The 14,671-nt window shown below is 54.2% G+C and overlaps 6 protein-coding genes across 6 annotated transcripts; 3 read left to right on the plus strand and 3 right to left on the minus strand.

The window, feature by feature from the left end:
• Positions 1-1,288: 1,288 nt before the first annotated feature.
• Positions 1,289-4,366, minus strand: QC764_118730 (uncharacterized protein; the record flags this gene model as incomplete). The annotated part of the gene is made up of 1 exon (XM_062943138.1): positions 1,289-4,366. The coding sequence occupies one exon, from the start codon at positions 4,364-4,366 to the stop codon at positions 1,289-1,291; it is 3,078 nt and encodes a 1,025-aa protein (XP_062806208.1).
• A 1,471-nt stretch (positions 4,367-5,837) lies between these two features.
• On the plus strand, positions 5,838-8,234 carry TMA22 (Translation machinery-associated protein 22). The gene is made up of 5 exons (XM_062943139.1): positions 5,838-6,534; positions 6,708-6,727; positions 6,839-7,144; positions 7,215-7,538; positions 7,678-8,234. The coding sequence occupies exons 1-4, from the start codon at positions 6,489-6,491 to the stop codon at positions 7,410-7,412; spliced, it is 570 nt and encodes a 189-aa protein (XP_062806209.1). The 5' UTR covers positions 5,838-6,488; the 3' UTR covers positions 7,413-7,538; positions 7,678-8,234.
• Positions 7,800-10,376, minus strand: QC764_118750 (uncharacterized protein; the record flags this gene model as incomplete). Its single annotated transcript, XM_062943140.1, has 2 exons — positions 8,917-10,376; positions 7,800-8,863 (listed from the first exon to the last, which is right to left on the minus strand). The coding sequence occupies exons 1-2, from the start codon at positions 9,050-9,052 to the stop codon at positions 7,800-7,802; spliced, it is 1,200 nt and encodes a 399-aa protein (XP_062806210.1). The 5' UTR covers positions 9,053-10,376.
• On the plus strand, positions 9,327-10,680 carry RPN10 (proteasome regulatory particle base subunit rpn10). The gene is made up of 2 exons (XM_062943141.1): positions 9,327-9,952; positions 10,014-10,680. The coding sequence occupies exons 1-2, from the start codon at positions 9,662-9,664 to the stop codon at positions 10,587-10,589; spliced, it is 867 nt and encodes a 288-aa protein (XP_062806211.1). The 5' UTR covers positions 9,327-9,661; the 3' UTR covers positions 10,590-10,680.
• On the minus strand, positions 10,640-12,041 carry QC764_118770 (uncharacterized protein). Its single transcript, XM_062943142.1, has 4 exons — positions 11,748-12,041; positions 11,439-11,671; positions 11,249-11,374; positions 10,640-11,196 (listed from the first exon to the last, which is right to left on the minus strand). Coding segments are annotated over exons 2-4 (474 nt in total). The 5' UTR covers positions 11,441-11,671; positions 11,748-12,041; the 3' UTR covers positions 10,640-10,850.
• Positions 12,042-12,119: 78 nt separating this feature from the next.
• On the plus strand, positions 12,120-14,646 carry YEA4 (golgi uridine diphosphate-N-acetylglucosamine transporter). The gene is made up of 3 exons (XM_062943143.1): positions 12,120-13,465; positions 13,528-13,871; positions 13,934-14,646. Exons 1-3 carry the CDS (start codon positions 13,144-13,146, stop codon positions 14,531-14,533), a joined length of 1,266 nt encoding a protein of 421 aa, XP_062806213.1. The 5' UTR covers positions 12,120-13,143; the 3' UTR covers positions 14,534-14,646.
• Positions 14,647-14,671: the final 25 nt, after the last annotated feature.

Genomic DNA, 14,671 nt, shown 5'->3' on the forward strand with positions numbered 1-14,671 from the left:
CGGTGTCGGATTGGGACGGCAGCGGCAGCGGTTCCGAGGGGGAGGTGGTGGGGGGGAGTTTTGGGAGGGAGGTGACGTTTGGGTTTATGGGGGCTCATCTTTGAGGTGAGGTGAGGTGAGGTGAGATGAGGTGGTGAAGGGGGGAAGGGCGGGGAAGAAGGGAGGGAGCGATGGGGAAGAAAAGAGGCAGAGGGACGGCGAAGGGGAGAGAAAAAGTAAAACATCAAAAAAATAAATTAAAAAAAAATTGAAAAAGATACAAGGACAAAAAAAGGGTCGATGGGCCCAAAAAAAAAACAAAAAAAAAGAAAGAAAGAAAGAGAATAAAAAATGAAACAAAAGGAAGGAAAAGGGGGGAAGGGAAATACACGCAACAAGGGGGGGGGGTGGGTCGGAAGCTTGGATGGTGGGATGTATAAGGGGTTGGGGAACTAGAAGGAGGAAAATAGAAAGGCAAACTGGGAGGAAAGGGGGTGAATATCACAACGTGTTTGCGGAGGGAGGATAGATCATTGCTCGATTCATTGCTCGATTCATTGCTCGATTCATTGCTCTCTTGTTTGGTACATAGAAGGACGGGGAAAAGTTTGGGTTTTGGCTTCTCTTGATAGATTTGGGTTTTTCTTTCTGGTCGGATTTCTATGGCGGGGGATGGGGCAACGATGATGGGCCTGGTGATGAGCTGTCATGAGGAACGGTGATGAGCTGTCATGAGGAACGGTGATGAGCTGTCATGAGGAACGGTGATGAGCTGTCATGAGGAACGGTGATGAGCTGTCATGAGGAATGGTGATGAGCCAGGCATTTTTTTTATCTGGTTTCGAGCGGGCATACTCAATTGGCCTCCAACACTGAACCAAGACGGATCGTTGTTGGGATGTTTATTTACGTTATAGAGAGAGAGAGAGAGAGAGAGCATCATGACATCAAAGTCTGTTGATGAGAGTGTAAGGGAATGTGATGTGACCACCGGATTCTAGTGGATGGTTTGACCATAATGTCTAGCATGACACATCCATCCATGAAGGCGGACACACGGAACACATGACCAGTGGCAAGAGCAGTGCAGATGAATAAATCGCCCCCCAATATTATTATATAATTCTTATCATCATCCTCCCCAAACAATATGTGTAGCAGGTATATATATATATATGTATGTACATCTGAACAAAGTGAAATCCTCGTCTGTGACCGACGATAATATGTCCACGATGATGTCCAATCATCACTTTCGTCCCTTCATAAACCCAACCCGTCCAACTCCACCCATCATCACATCATGCACTCAATACAAGCTCTCGGTATCCAAGCAAATTCTGATGCTCCCACTCCGATCCAACTCATTCAACTCATCCGCAAATTCCACCTTGGGCTTAGGAACCGGCTTCCTCGCATACCCCTTCAAACACCTAAACAAACTCCCCTTCGCCCTCCCCTCCTCAACAACAGCGCTAACATCAGCAATCATCTTCCCCGCCTCCTTCATCGCCTTCCCAGGCGTAACCGTATCCGCCAACCTCAACTCCCCCGCCGCCCTCTCCATCTCCGCCCTCAACAGCCACTTCTCCCAACTCCACCCCGCAACCAACCCGGTAACAGCAGCAATATTATCGCTCGACCCGCTCACCACCGCCTCCATCCGAAGAACCTCCCTCTCCTCCCCGCCCGCCTCATCCCGACCGACACTCACCACCGGCTTGGGCAGCTTCTTGGGTCCCACCGGCATAGCAACCCACGCCCTCCTCACATCCTCGAAACCGGCCTTGTCAAGCCTCGAGATGAAGTTCTTTGTCGGGCGGGCGTCATATCCCAGAGTCTGCAGCGCGAACCCAAACTCGACCGCCTTGGCGTTGCCCAACTCTCCCGCGTTGATGATGTCGGCATCCAAGAGGTTGAACTCGATGTAGCCTCCTGGCTTGAGGACACGCATGCACTCGGCCAGACAGGCGTCCCACTCGTCCACCCCGTTCTCGCCCGACATCTTCAGCACAGCATGGAGCTCACGAGCGGAGATGAGATCGAACTGGTTGTCCGCAAAGGGAAGCTTGGTCAACCTCTCCACCGCGACCTGCCTATGGTTGGGAGGGCCACGGATGTTGGAGTTGGACAGTTGACGGATGGCCTTGGTAGTGACAGTATAAATCTTGCAGTTGGGGAACTGGAGGGCAGCATGCCAGGCCCAGTCGCAGGCGCCCTGGCCGCCGAGATCAAGGATTCTAGCCCGGTCACGGGGGAGGCCATTGCTGCCTGTGCCAGGGGCAAAGGTGGACTGACGAGCGAGGCGCTTGCCGACGGGAGCAGAAACAAGCCTGCCGCCGTTGAGCTGCTTGGTAGCGGCGACGTGCCAAGCGGACATGTGCATCTGGCTGAGGGCGTCAGCTTCCTTGTCGGCGCGGAGCTTCTCAGGGTCGTCAATGAGGTTGTCATCGCCGCGGACAACGTTGGTGCTCATGCGCTTCTTGGCGGACTGAGGGACGACGGAGAGTTGGTACTTTCCGAGGAGCTGGTTGCGGTGGGCATCTCTGAGGGAAATGCGCTGGGCCTGAAGAGCCTCGAAGCGGGGCTGACGGTGGACAAAGGCGTCGGTGTGGCAGGAGCGGACGGTGAAGTCGGTGAAGGCGCGGTAGTAAGCCGACTCCTGACGGAGGAGCTTGGGTGGGAGCTTCTTGGGGGGTTGAGGGAAGTTGTCCAGGGGAAGGGCGGAGAAGCGGACGGACTTGGACTTCTTCAGGGGCACCTCTTCGGTAGCCTCAACCTTGGGCTCCTCGACCTTGTCCTCGGCCTCGGACTCGTGCTCAGAAGCCTCAGATTCTTGCTCCTCGGCCTCATCAGAGAAGCCGGCAACACCTTGAAGGTAGGCGCGCTGAGCCATGAGCCACATCTGGGTGCGGCCAGCGTGGGAGACAACATTCTCCTCTTGCTTGGCGACATAGTCACGGTCAAGCTCGGCAATGATCTCAGTAACAACGATTGGTGAGCTGGGCTCGCCAACAGCGGTCTCGGAAGCAGTGGCCTCAGACTGTCTAGGAGTGGGTGGAATTCTAATAGCAGTAAGAGGAACTGGGGTAGGCTCAATGCGAATGGCTGTCGGGAGGTCCTCCTGGCCCTGGGTCTCGGGGAACTCAACAACACGCTCGATGATGGCTGATGGCAGGTTGTCGAGGTGCAGTGGCCTGGGTGGTGGGGGAGGAACTCTGTCGCGGCTCCATGGGATCTTGTAAAAATTCTCAGCGGTTGTAGAAGTAGGGGGTTGGCCCTCATCGGTTTCCTCGGTGTTCTTCTCAGCGTGCCATGTTTGCCGGCTGGCAGACGAGAGCTCGGAAAAGAAGCCACCTGGGGATGGAATCTCGAGCTTGCTGAGATCAGCAAGAGACAGGCGGGCTGCTGATGGGGCCCGGTTCAAGTTGGTCATGATGCGGGGAGGCTGTCTGCGGGTTTGAGCCATCTCTTGGGGCACCTCAATAACCTGAGTGGGTTGCTCAGCAAACGCTGATTCGTCACCAGCGAGGGCCTGGAGAGTCTCGAGAGCACCAGGCTGGAGACGAACTCCAGACCACTCCTCATCGGCACCATACTCAGAACCAACCACGGGAGTGGGTGGTGCTGACATGGCGGCCATTTCCTCCGAGTTGATGCTGCCGTCGAGAGATGGTGGGGCTGAGACGCGGGGAGTATCTTGTCTTTGCCTCAGTTCCATAAGTGACATGATAGCTGGTGACATGGCAACAGCGGATGGCGGTGTTGGTGGGATGGGCGACAAAACCTTCTTCGCGGCTTGCTGGGCTTCCTCTGGGATCACAAGAGGGGTCAATGACCGGCGAAACTCAAGGGAGGCCCTGGATGATCTCTTGAGGTTCCTTGAACTCCTTGAGCTCCGGGTGGAGCTCCGTTGCCGGCCGATACCGTTTGCCTGAAGACGCTGCTTTCGTCGGATCTCGTCATCGGACACATCGTACAGATCATCAAACTCGGTGACATCGGTCATGATACTCTCTCGGTTGTTGCTGTTGTGGTTCCACTGGAAGGATGGGTTTGATGATGAAGCTTCGGAGCTGACGTCGTCATTATCGAGCTCGGGCTCGCTCTCGTTAGTTGCCTGGGAGAGGACTGATGGTGTAGCTGGCAGGATCGGGGCGGCCAGAAAGTGCATTCCTCTTGGTGTGGGGAAGTGGTCGCTCATGGGGGAAAGCCACTGTTCAATCTTCTCAACCGAAGGCCCGTTCCTTCTCCTCCTCGAGGCGAACGAGTCTCTCGAGTGCTCTGGCTCCTCCATTATAGGATTAAGTGTCCGCGCCGGCCTCCGCCGACCCTGCGGGGAGGGTGGCCGGTACGCAACCTGGGGCAGCAAAACTTGGTCGGACATTATGGTAACTGGTATCGTTGGTAGGATCCAATATTCCAAAAAGCGTGGCACAAACACGCAAAATAAACTCTGTCAGGTAAGCCGGAAGACGACCTGCGCCGGAAATGTAACACTAATTAAGAAAGATGGTGTGAAAGACAGGACCGGCTTCGGTCAACGAAGCACTATAATGTAAGTGCGCAAGAGGCGTAGAGAAGAGAATGGGGAAGACTCCAAATTGCCAACGGAGCCAGGTGACCGGAAAGCGAGATATTATAAGAAGCCCTCCACCAAAGAGACACCAACGACATGGGATCGAGATGCATACCCACCGAGGCGGCTAACGGCAAGATTCGATGGCTTCCTTCCCGCCACGTTGATGGGACTGACAGATCGAGTCATCGACATGGTGTGACCGCGGTCAGAGAAGCGCAGATGGCACGCTGAACCGGCATCTCTGACGGCTTCTTTGCTGCCGTCTGGCGGGTGTCTCTCAACATTGGCACACTAGTATGCGTCCGGCAGCATCACCAGTGCAATATCGACGGCGGCAGCGAATCAGCGGACGCATGGCCACAGGAACAGGTCGACGACGAATCGATAAATGCTATGCGAAGACAAGGCGCGCGCCAATGAGGTCTTGATGGTGGCAGTTCCAGGAACAGAGTGCAGCTGGTGTAGCCAATAAGAGCGAGAGGTGCAACGCCAGATGTAAGGCGGGCGCTTACAACGGCGCCTGTCCTCCCTCAATTGGTCCCGACAGCCTCTTCCCCCAAGATGAACCACCCACCCTTTTCGTCATCTCCACAAAAACCATTCACCTCAATACCTTTACCCATGTCGACGAAGCTGCACGCAATGGGCCTTCGCATGATGCTTCGTGGCGGCGTGAAACGGCAGAGACCAACAGTCGTGACCAGGAAACACCACATCCAAGAAACATTTCGTTGAGAGCGCCACTCGGCCGACCTGTCGATCTCCCTCGACATAACGTGATAGCCTATGGCCCTCCTCTCCGGTCCGTTGGCGCAGCCGCCCATCTAGTACGCTTGTTGCCGGCCTCCGGTGCTTCTTCAAGGTCGGTAGCACTTGCATATATCCCATCCCGCCAGCCCAGCTCAGCTCTGATCACTATCACCATCACTTTCGCTCCAGCCCAGCCAAGCTATCACTACTAGATGCACAATAGCTGTGTGAATGTGGCAATGTAATGCCAACAGTGCCGTGAGCGCCAAGATAGAGAGTGACAGGAAACACCAGATCTTCTGTTCCTGGCTGTCTTACCACACCTCCCCATCTCGACGGAACTTTGGGTGTGTGTTTCCTGTCGGCTGATTGCTTGCATTTCTTCGCAATTGTGAAGATTGCCCCAACTGCCAACTCGGCAGATGTGCTGCTACCCCATCCCATATATGCAGCTTATGACCGAAAACCGGAAGCTTCCATATGTGTGAGAGTAAGAATAGATACAGCCAGAGAGCCAACCTTGAGAGAACACTTGCGCTCTCACAGACCTGTTGTTCAGATGCTCGGCTGGTGGTACGAAATAGTGGTGAGCGGTGACAGAAATCGTGATGAGTGACGAGTGCCGAACAGTGGTGATCGAGCGCGACGCTGGTGACATGAGATGAACGGGTGATGCTGACTGCAGAGCTTCGAGTTCATCCAAGGTAGGTGATAGTCGATCCGTGATAATCTCCCTAATCGCTAGCCGGTGTGCTGAGACTCGTGATCATGTCGGAAAGTCAATCAGACACGGAAGGAGCTTCGAAGGCGTACCGAAAAGGGATAGAAGATTGCACAAGAGCACATTGTCGAGATGGAAGCGCCGGCTTGCCGCCATCACTTCGAGGCTTTGGAGTTCGAGCCGCTGAAAGATAATGCGGGGCTCACATGCAAAACTGTAAACAATGATTGGTTGAATTCTGCCACAGATCAACTGCCAGAGAGCTCTGTCTCCGCCTTCCCCTTCCAGCTTCGTTGCTTTTTGTTCCTGTCGCAGTGCCCCGCCATCAGAGTCAGCCCCGCAGTCCAATTCCTAGGAGGGGCAGTCCATTCAGGCGAACATCCACGATAACAACCTCGCGATTATCATATCAAACCCAACTTCGCTTTCTGTACCCGTCAGAACTCCCGAACTGTAATGGCCGAGACCTCTGCTGCCAGCCGGCATGTGACCTACTGTGGTGGTAGGGAACCCCGTTTCTTAGCAATTCTGCCCCTCCATCCTGGAGCTGTCCCTCACAGTGACATCACCTGTTTGTGGCTGTCGCGATGCTCACCACCTCCCCTATTTACCCCTTTTCTCCCGCCGTCGCGAGCACAAGCCATAAGACAACCATAGCTGACCTATACTCTCCAGTGTGCACACTACCACCCGAGGTACGAACTGCCTCCCGCCACCCTTCCCCTCCTCCTGCGCATGCCCATCTCTTCCAACACGCAACCCATCACGCGACACCCCTTAACCCAAACTAACACCCCGTCTCTTAGTACTGTGAATACGGCGGAACAACCGCCAAATGTCAGAAATGGCTCGAAAAGTCCCACCCGGACCTCTACTCCAAGATCTGGTCCCCCGAAGCCCTCTCCGCAGCAACCGCCTCCCTCTCCCTTGAAGCCCAGGAACGCGCCGCCAAAGACGCCAAAAAGAAGGCCGCGAAAGCCGAGGCCGCCGAGCAGAAGCAGGCCGAAAGGCTCTCCAACAGCGTCGTCACCATCAAGCGGATCGAGCGCAACAAGCGCAAGTATGTCACCTCTGTCTCTGGGCTGGAGGCTTTTGGGTTGGACTTGAAAAAGGTAATCTTATTACCCCCCCATGATATTCGTTTGAAAGCAGGGGGATGTTGACAGTGACAAAAAAAAATAGGTGTCCAAGGACTTTGGTAAGAAATTCGCGACCGGCTCGTCCGTCACCAAAACCCCCTCGGGCGGTGAGGAAATCGTAGTCCAGGGTGATGTCAGTGATGAAATTGAGGAGTTCATCCTCGAAAAGTACAAGGATGTGCCCGAGGATAACATTGAGCTGGTAGAAGATAAGAAGAAGAAGGGGGCTGCTGCTGGTTAAACAAGGATAAACATGGAGAGCGTGTTGGGTTCAGTTTCGTAGATAAATCTGGAAAGGATGTTTCTTTTGTGCTTCAAAGAGCCAAATAGTTGTTGGTGCTGTAAAAAATAACAAAGACATGCTAGAATGAACCCCTTCTACCGGGTGGAAAAAACTGGATATATATATAAAAAAAAACACCACACAAACCCGCCCCTTGACTGCTATATCCTATGGCCCCTTATCCCATATCGAACTGTACTATCCTGTACCCAACGGCCAGCCTAAAACAAAACGCCACGTGCAATGATAATGCCCACCAACCACCCGATTCTCCCAAAGCCCTCAAATAATACCAAAATACTAACACAACGTCATCAGAACAGAACACGCCCCTTCATATCTCCCCTACGCCTGCGCCCTCTTCCTCAACACCCGTCCCGCTGCACTCCCCGTCGTCCCAACCTTCCCTCCCGCCGCCGCAGCGGCAACGACCTTCTTCCCCGCGCTCGCCCCAACAGTCGCCGCCTTCTTCCCCACTCCCACCCCAGAAACACCACTCTTGCTCTTTGCGTGCCCACTTCCCCCAGCCATCGCCTTCGTGATCGGGGGCCTCTCCCCCGGCGCCGTCGCCGGCCGCTTCTTAATCACCGTTCCCGTGCTCGCCTCGCTAGACTCCGAAGTGCCACTAATCCTTCGTTGTTGTTGCCCAGTCCGGTTGGCACCGGTTGTTCTTACCGCTTGCGGGGTAGGCGCTGCAGCTGTCAAGGCGCGTTTTCTCTTCACTGCGGAGGAAGAGGCTGTGGTGGAGGTGGATGATGAAAAGTTCATTTTTCTGACCGAAGCCGATGTTCCAGGGCGGGAGACCGACGGCGGGGGACGGGAGATGGTATTGTGTAAAGAGTGGGAGGTTGACGTGGTGCCTTTGGTCGGGGAGACATTTCCCGTTGGGCGGGCGATTCCCGAGCGGATGGTGTTGCCTGGTGTAGTCGTGGGGTTGCATCTACCGACCGTCCGGGTGTTTGAGGAGGTGGGGGAGAGGACGTTGCTGTTGTTTTGGCTTCGTGGTGGAGGAGGCTGCGCCTGGGATGACGATGGCGGCGGCAATTGCTCGGCTCTGGGACGCTTCTTCGGGTTAGCGAGCGCGTCGTTTTCGTTTTCCTTGTCGCCGCCGGTCATCTCGTGGCTGCGGCGCTTGGGCGGGGCACCTGCTGCTGCGGATGGGTAGGTCACGCCTCCTGCTCGGGGAGGGTAGACCTTGGAAGGGTTGGAGTCCTTTTCTGGTACGGGGGGTCCTTTGAGGTAGCCGGCTACGGGGGGTCGTTGTTGGTTGGAGTACTTGTCAAGCAAGTCGCCCATCTTCATTTTTCGGAGGGACATTGGGATGCGGTTGACGCGTATTTCAATTCGTGTCCGAAGACTTTGCGCGTGGATGCTGTAGTTTGTTCGGAGTTTGCGGGCTCGTTCGGTAACTGAGGGGGGTGTTAATTATGTTTGTCGCGTCAAGTAACAGTGGGATACATACTCTCGAGTTGAAGGTTCTCCATGAGAGCCTGCTTCTGCGTGGCTGTGACACCTCTTTTCCTCATCTTGATCGGACTCCTTTGACCGTCTAGGGCCGTTTCTGTCGGCACCATGGCCATTTCGTTGTCGCTCGACATTGGTTCTGTGATTTTATCGGAGTGGGAAGAAATTACGGCGCAATAGGCTGATGAACGCGGTTGTAGGGGATAGATCAAGTATTTCGTCCGTAGAATATTTGAATTGTAGAAGTCCTGTGCCAAATTCTGGTCAAAACAAGATCCGTAAGGGGCGAGTTGAGTGAACAGTCGAAATGTGGGAAGGGCTACCCGCCATCTTTGACGTGAGTGGCCCGCGTTTGCAAAGTAAACAAATGCCAGAGCTAGGTGTTTGGGGGCGCACGGTTGCCTGTGGGGCTTGAATTTTGGTGGGGTCAGCCAGGCGCAACCCCAGGTGGTACCGCTACCTGCTGATAGCGGCACAGTGTGAGGCCTTATCGGTGACGCTACCTTGAGGCTTTGGACCAGGGTTGGGTGTCGGCGTGACGGTCTCCAGGCTGAACCGCCTTACGCAGGCGGGAGCTCTGTTACCCCAGCACATTGACTTCCAGTTGCTTTTCGAAGCTTCAACTTCAAACCACCCGACAATTGCACAGCCCATCTCCCTTTGTCAGTGTTTTACTGATAAACTACGGCCAGTCCAATTTTGCTTCTCCTTATTCAGACAACACCCCAAACCAACTGCCCAACATGGTGCTCGAGGCGGTCATGATCGTGGTGGACAACAGCGAGAGCAGCAGGAACGGCGACTACACACCAACCCGGTTCGAGGCGCAATGCGATGCCATTAACATCCTCTTCCAGAACGTCATCCAGGGCAACCCCGAGTCGTCGGTCGGTCTTATGAGCATGGGCGGCAAGGGCCCTGAGGTTCTGGCGACTCTTACGGTAGATCAAGGCAAGATCCTCGAAGGCTTGCATCGGACGAAAAAGAACATCCGTGGATCCGCTCATCTTGCGACTGGTATTCAAGTAGCACATGTGAGTTGCTGCGCAGTGAGGATCAACTTCTCATAATACTGACCGATGGTGTCTTCTGTAGCTCGCCCTCAAGCACCGACAAAACAAATCCCAGCGGGCGCGCATCGTCGTGTTTGTCTGCTCCCCCATCGAAGACATCGAGAGCGACCTGGTCAAGCTCGCCAAGAAGATGAAGAAGGCCAACACGAGTGTCGACTTTGTGCTGTTTGGCGATATAGATGAGGAGAATCACAAGAAGCTCACGGCGTTCAACGAAATAGTCAAGGGCAGTGGCCAGGGCTCGCATCTGGAGGTTATTCCCCCCAGTTCCAAGCTGCTCAGCGATCAGCTTCTCGCTACACCCATTTTGCTTGGAGAGAATGCCAGTCAAGGCGGTGCCGGCGGTGGTGGCAGTGCTGCCGAGGAATTCGAGTTCGGCGTCGACCCGTCCGCTGACCCAGAGTTGGCGCTGGCTCTGCGTATGAGTATGGAAGAGGAAAAGGCCCGGCAGGAGAGGGCAGCTCGTGCCGAGGCGGAGGCTGCTGGTCAGAACACGTTGGAGACTGTCAAGGAAGAGAACGAGTCAACACCTCTGCTGGGCAAAGACGGAGAGCCTAGTGGCAACAAGAAGGATGATGATAAGATGGACACCTCTTAGTAACAGGGCACCAATGGCTTCGAATCGCGCTCAGAATGTGTGATGGCACACGATATCCACTCTTCCCAAAGAATCAGCGGTTATGCCCCCAGCGGAAGGGCTTCTTCTTGTAGAATAAATCTGTTTTGTCATTAAACGGCGGAGTAATTCCCCTAATCGCACTGTGGATCTCATAATGTTTCCCATGAACGCCTGATAACTCCTCATGCTTGAATCCGACACTTGACAGACCAACACCAGCCCTTGACCAGCAGACACTGTCTACCTGTTGTTGATCTCCCTAATATACGACAACAACTTCCTGTCAAACATGTCGCAGCGCACCGGCATTTCCAACTGGTAGAATGGGTTCTTCATGACATAGTCTGTGTACATCTCGTAGACCCGCCGCATGGTCAAGTCGACGTTTGTTTGTGTTGTGTCGGTGAAGAGGAGGAACTTGATGCCTGTCAGAGTAGTGAAGCATTGCAGCCGAAAGTTTTCTGACTCTAGGACTTCCAATCCGGATGGTGGTTCCGGCCGGGTCATGGTGCCAGCTGATGAGGCCGAGTTGCGGTTTGCTCCTGGGGTGGGGATGGGGCTGAGGCGGGCTGTAATGGCGTGAACGCTTGAAGTGATGGGTGTCAGTAAGGACAAAGTGAGGAGTGGCGGCCTCATACCCATGGAAAGTACCAGCGAGGACGAGATAGTCGTTGGTGCTGATTTTGTTTAGGCCCCCTTCGTGGAAGGTTCGGTTGTAAATGAGACCGCCGGCCTTGTTGATGATGATGAGTGCGAAGACGGTCCTGGGGAATGTAATGTTAGTATGCCGACAGTAGTGAATAGGGGGGTGGGTTATGAGAGACACACATGGTGGCAGGCTCATTTCAGTACTACGGAAAGCATGAAATTAAAGGGCTACAGAGAGTCTGTGTATTTGTAGCTAAGTTTGTAGCTCTGTAAAGTGGTGCTGATGAAAGGGATTGTTTTTTGCTGTGTTGAGGTGACCGTTCTGCTTGACAATGTTTGATGAAGTGAGTGGTGAATGATGATGAGCTGTGAGCTCCTGTTGTGGTTGGTAGCCGCAGCCAAGCATTGTGGGGCTTGTGATTTGAGATGGGTTAGGGTTGAACAGGCCGTTCTGCCGTTTCACTGCCGTATGTTCCATGGTTCACTTACAGAGTGCTCAAGACTGCTCCCAATTGTATCTAAGGTAAGTTATCTTACCTGACATCACATTCTGTGCGAGGCATATGTTTACGATATATGCCCCCAGTAAAACTGCTGTGAAATGAAAAGAAGAACTCAGGTGCCTCACATTTCGGGGGATAGGACGGCAACCCATCTCCAACCTACAGGGAGGTAAAAGGTATGACTTTGACATGTACTGGTAAAACTCCAAGTAGAATTGCCAGTTGTTAAGTCAACCATTGTGGGGAGGCGTAGTTGAGATGGCTACAAACTAGTACTTCTCCTAGTGGTGCCAGTTGCTTGCCAGAGCATGCTTATGACCCTCATTGTCCACGGTCATATCATATCAGAAATTCACATGCCATGTGTCACTTGCATCTGCGAACAAGACCAAACCCGGGCTTCGGATTCTCATCCCCCGCCTGAACGGACTTGATAAAAAGCCGAAAACACACTGAAACATACGAGACGAGACCCGCCGGAATGCTCCCGTATCAAGCCACTTACACCATCAATCCATATTCCCGGGCAAAGAAGCAGATATCGAACTTTGAACTACCGGCCGAAGATCTGGGCATGCAGGTTCAACAATCTCAAGCATTCTTCCCAGCTGCACCCCACCACCACAAATACGACTTGCAGAGGGACCTCAGTGGGAGACTTCAGCCAAGGAAGCCAGCAAAAGATCCCGGCTCGGCAAATGGCAAGCCACACTGAAATCTCAGGGCACTTGCCCGTCAGGCTTCCGCCCAATCTTAACATGGATCATGGCGGGCGGTGGGTATCGCGGAACATCTCCACCGTGCTTCTGGAGGCTTGTCGCCTTGTCTTGTGGCCACATGGAAGTTCGAAAACCAGAGTAACGTAGCCCTGGGTTTCTGCAACGACGAGATATTTAAGCAACGGCTGCACGGGCGACTCTGCGAAAATGCTGGCCACTTAGGGGAGGGATTGGCGTTTTTAATGCTGGTGCTACCGCCGCCGCAGAAAGCCGAAGTAATTGATGCCAGTTTGTTTCCTCTGAACCTGAACCACAACATCGTGTCAGCACACAACTGGCCGTCCACCGTCCACCGTCCACCGTCCACCCTCTCGAGAACAAACAACTCTCCACTCGCTGCCGTTGACACACTCGCTTTTTTCTCTGCCTGCCCCGCCATCACTTGCCCTCGCCCACCCGTCAGCAGCCGACAGGGCAACATCCAAACCAACACTCGTGCACTTGTGCGAGGGCCGCCGTTTCAGCAGAGTCTCTTCTTGCATCGCTACAGCCTATCCGCATAGCTGGGCAAGGCCGAGTCAGCCCCCTATTCTCCGTTAACAATATTCCCGAACCTGTATGCGCTCGTCGTAACGGCCCCCGCGCCGCCCACAACCCCTGGCCATGGCCGCCCGTCGTCGCCCGGCGCCGCATAAACTGCAGCAAACGCCTTCGAACAACAAAGATCGCGGCGACAAGGGCTTCAGTTTGCCGGCACCGTCGCCCCGCGTTATCAACGCCGCTCCGTCCCTTGAGAAGGCCGAGATGTATGGCATTGATGACAACCGTCCGGTCTTCAGTCGCGCCATGGCGCTCGCAGGGCGCATGTTTATCGAGACCATCCCGCAATGGCTGGCCGTTGGAGCTATGCTGTCGCTGATTTTTGGCGGCTGCTGCTCCAATGTCTTTGCGCTCGAGTCAATCATCAAGGTGGAACCTGACAGCGGTATGTTTCACTTTCTGATGGGCAATTGGGCGACGGCACTAACACAGTTGCGCTGCGGCCAGGTTTCTTGTTGACTTTTGTGCAATTCATCTTTGTCGCCATCACCAGTCTCCCCTCCCAACTCGACAGCAGACGCCCGCCGTTCTACCTCAAATCCAACAGAGTCCCAATTCGCCGCTGGCTCGTCAACATTGTACTGTTCTTCGCCATCAATGTTCTCAACAACCACGCCTTTAGCTATGACATTTCTGTACCGGTGCACATCATCTTGCGCTCAGGAGGCAGCATCACCACCATGCTGGCTGGGAGCTTGTACGGCAAGAGATATTCTCGGATCCAGGTGACAGCTGTGCTCTTGCTTACTGTGGGAGTGATCACTGCCGCCTGGTCTGATTCGCAGACCAAGGTATGTCGGCACGGTTTATCGGGGTCCTATGGACATGAACATGAAGCTAATGTGTGATGTAGGGAACTACGAGTAGTGGATCTGCCGGGGCTACGAGCTTTGTAACTGGCCTCACAATCCTGTTCGTCGCGCAGGTCCTCTCTGCTATCATGGGCCTCTACACCGAAGAGACGTACCGCATGTACGGCCCGCAGTGGAAGGAGAACATGTTCTACTCGCATCTTCTCTCGATCCCCTTGTTCCTGCCATTCTTGCCGTCTTTGATTAGACAGTTCATGAAGCTTGCCAACAGCCCTCCGCTGTCGCTTCCAATCCCCCCGCCGGAGGACTATCCTAACTTCTCACCCAGCCTGCAACGGCTTGTCGAGAAGATACACATACCCAGCCAACTGTTCTACCTCACGCTCAACGTCTTGACGCAGTATGCCTGCATTCGGGGCGTCAACCTCTTGGCTGCAGCTAGCTCGGCTCTGACAGTGACAATTGTTCTCAACATTCGCAAGTTGATCAGTCTGTTGTTGAGTATATGGCTCTTTGGAAACCGGCTGGCGTTTGGAACGCTGATAGGAGCCTGTATTGTATTTTTCGCAGGAGGACTGTACTCTTTGGACGGAAAGCGGAAGCCGCCTAGCAGGAGGGGCACCGCGCCGACCAAATCCTGAGGAGCTGCTTTGTGAGCAAGCCCCAGTTGTAGATATTACCTGATACAAACATGGTAGGCCCCATATAGGGCCGAGATTTCCACTTGTTCACCTTCCCAGTTGGGCGCAACAGCCACCACTTAGCATTCCTGGTTGGAT

The sequence above is a fragment of the Podospora pseudoanserina genome, chromosome 1 (assembly GCF_035222485.1).
Source record: "Podospora pseudoanserina strain CBS 124.78 chromosome 1, whole genome shotgun sequence".
In the NCBI taxonomy this organism is placed as follows: domain Eukaryota; kingdom Fungi; phylum Ascomycota; class Sordariomycetes; order Sordariales; family Podosporaceae; genus Podospora; species Podospora pseudoanserina.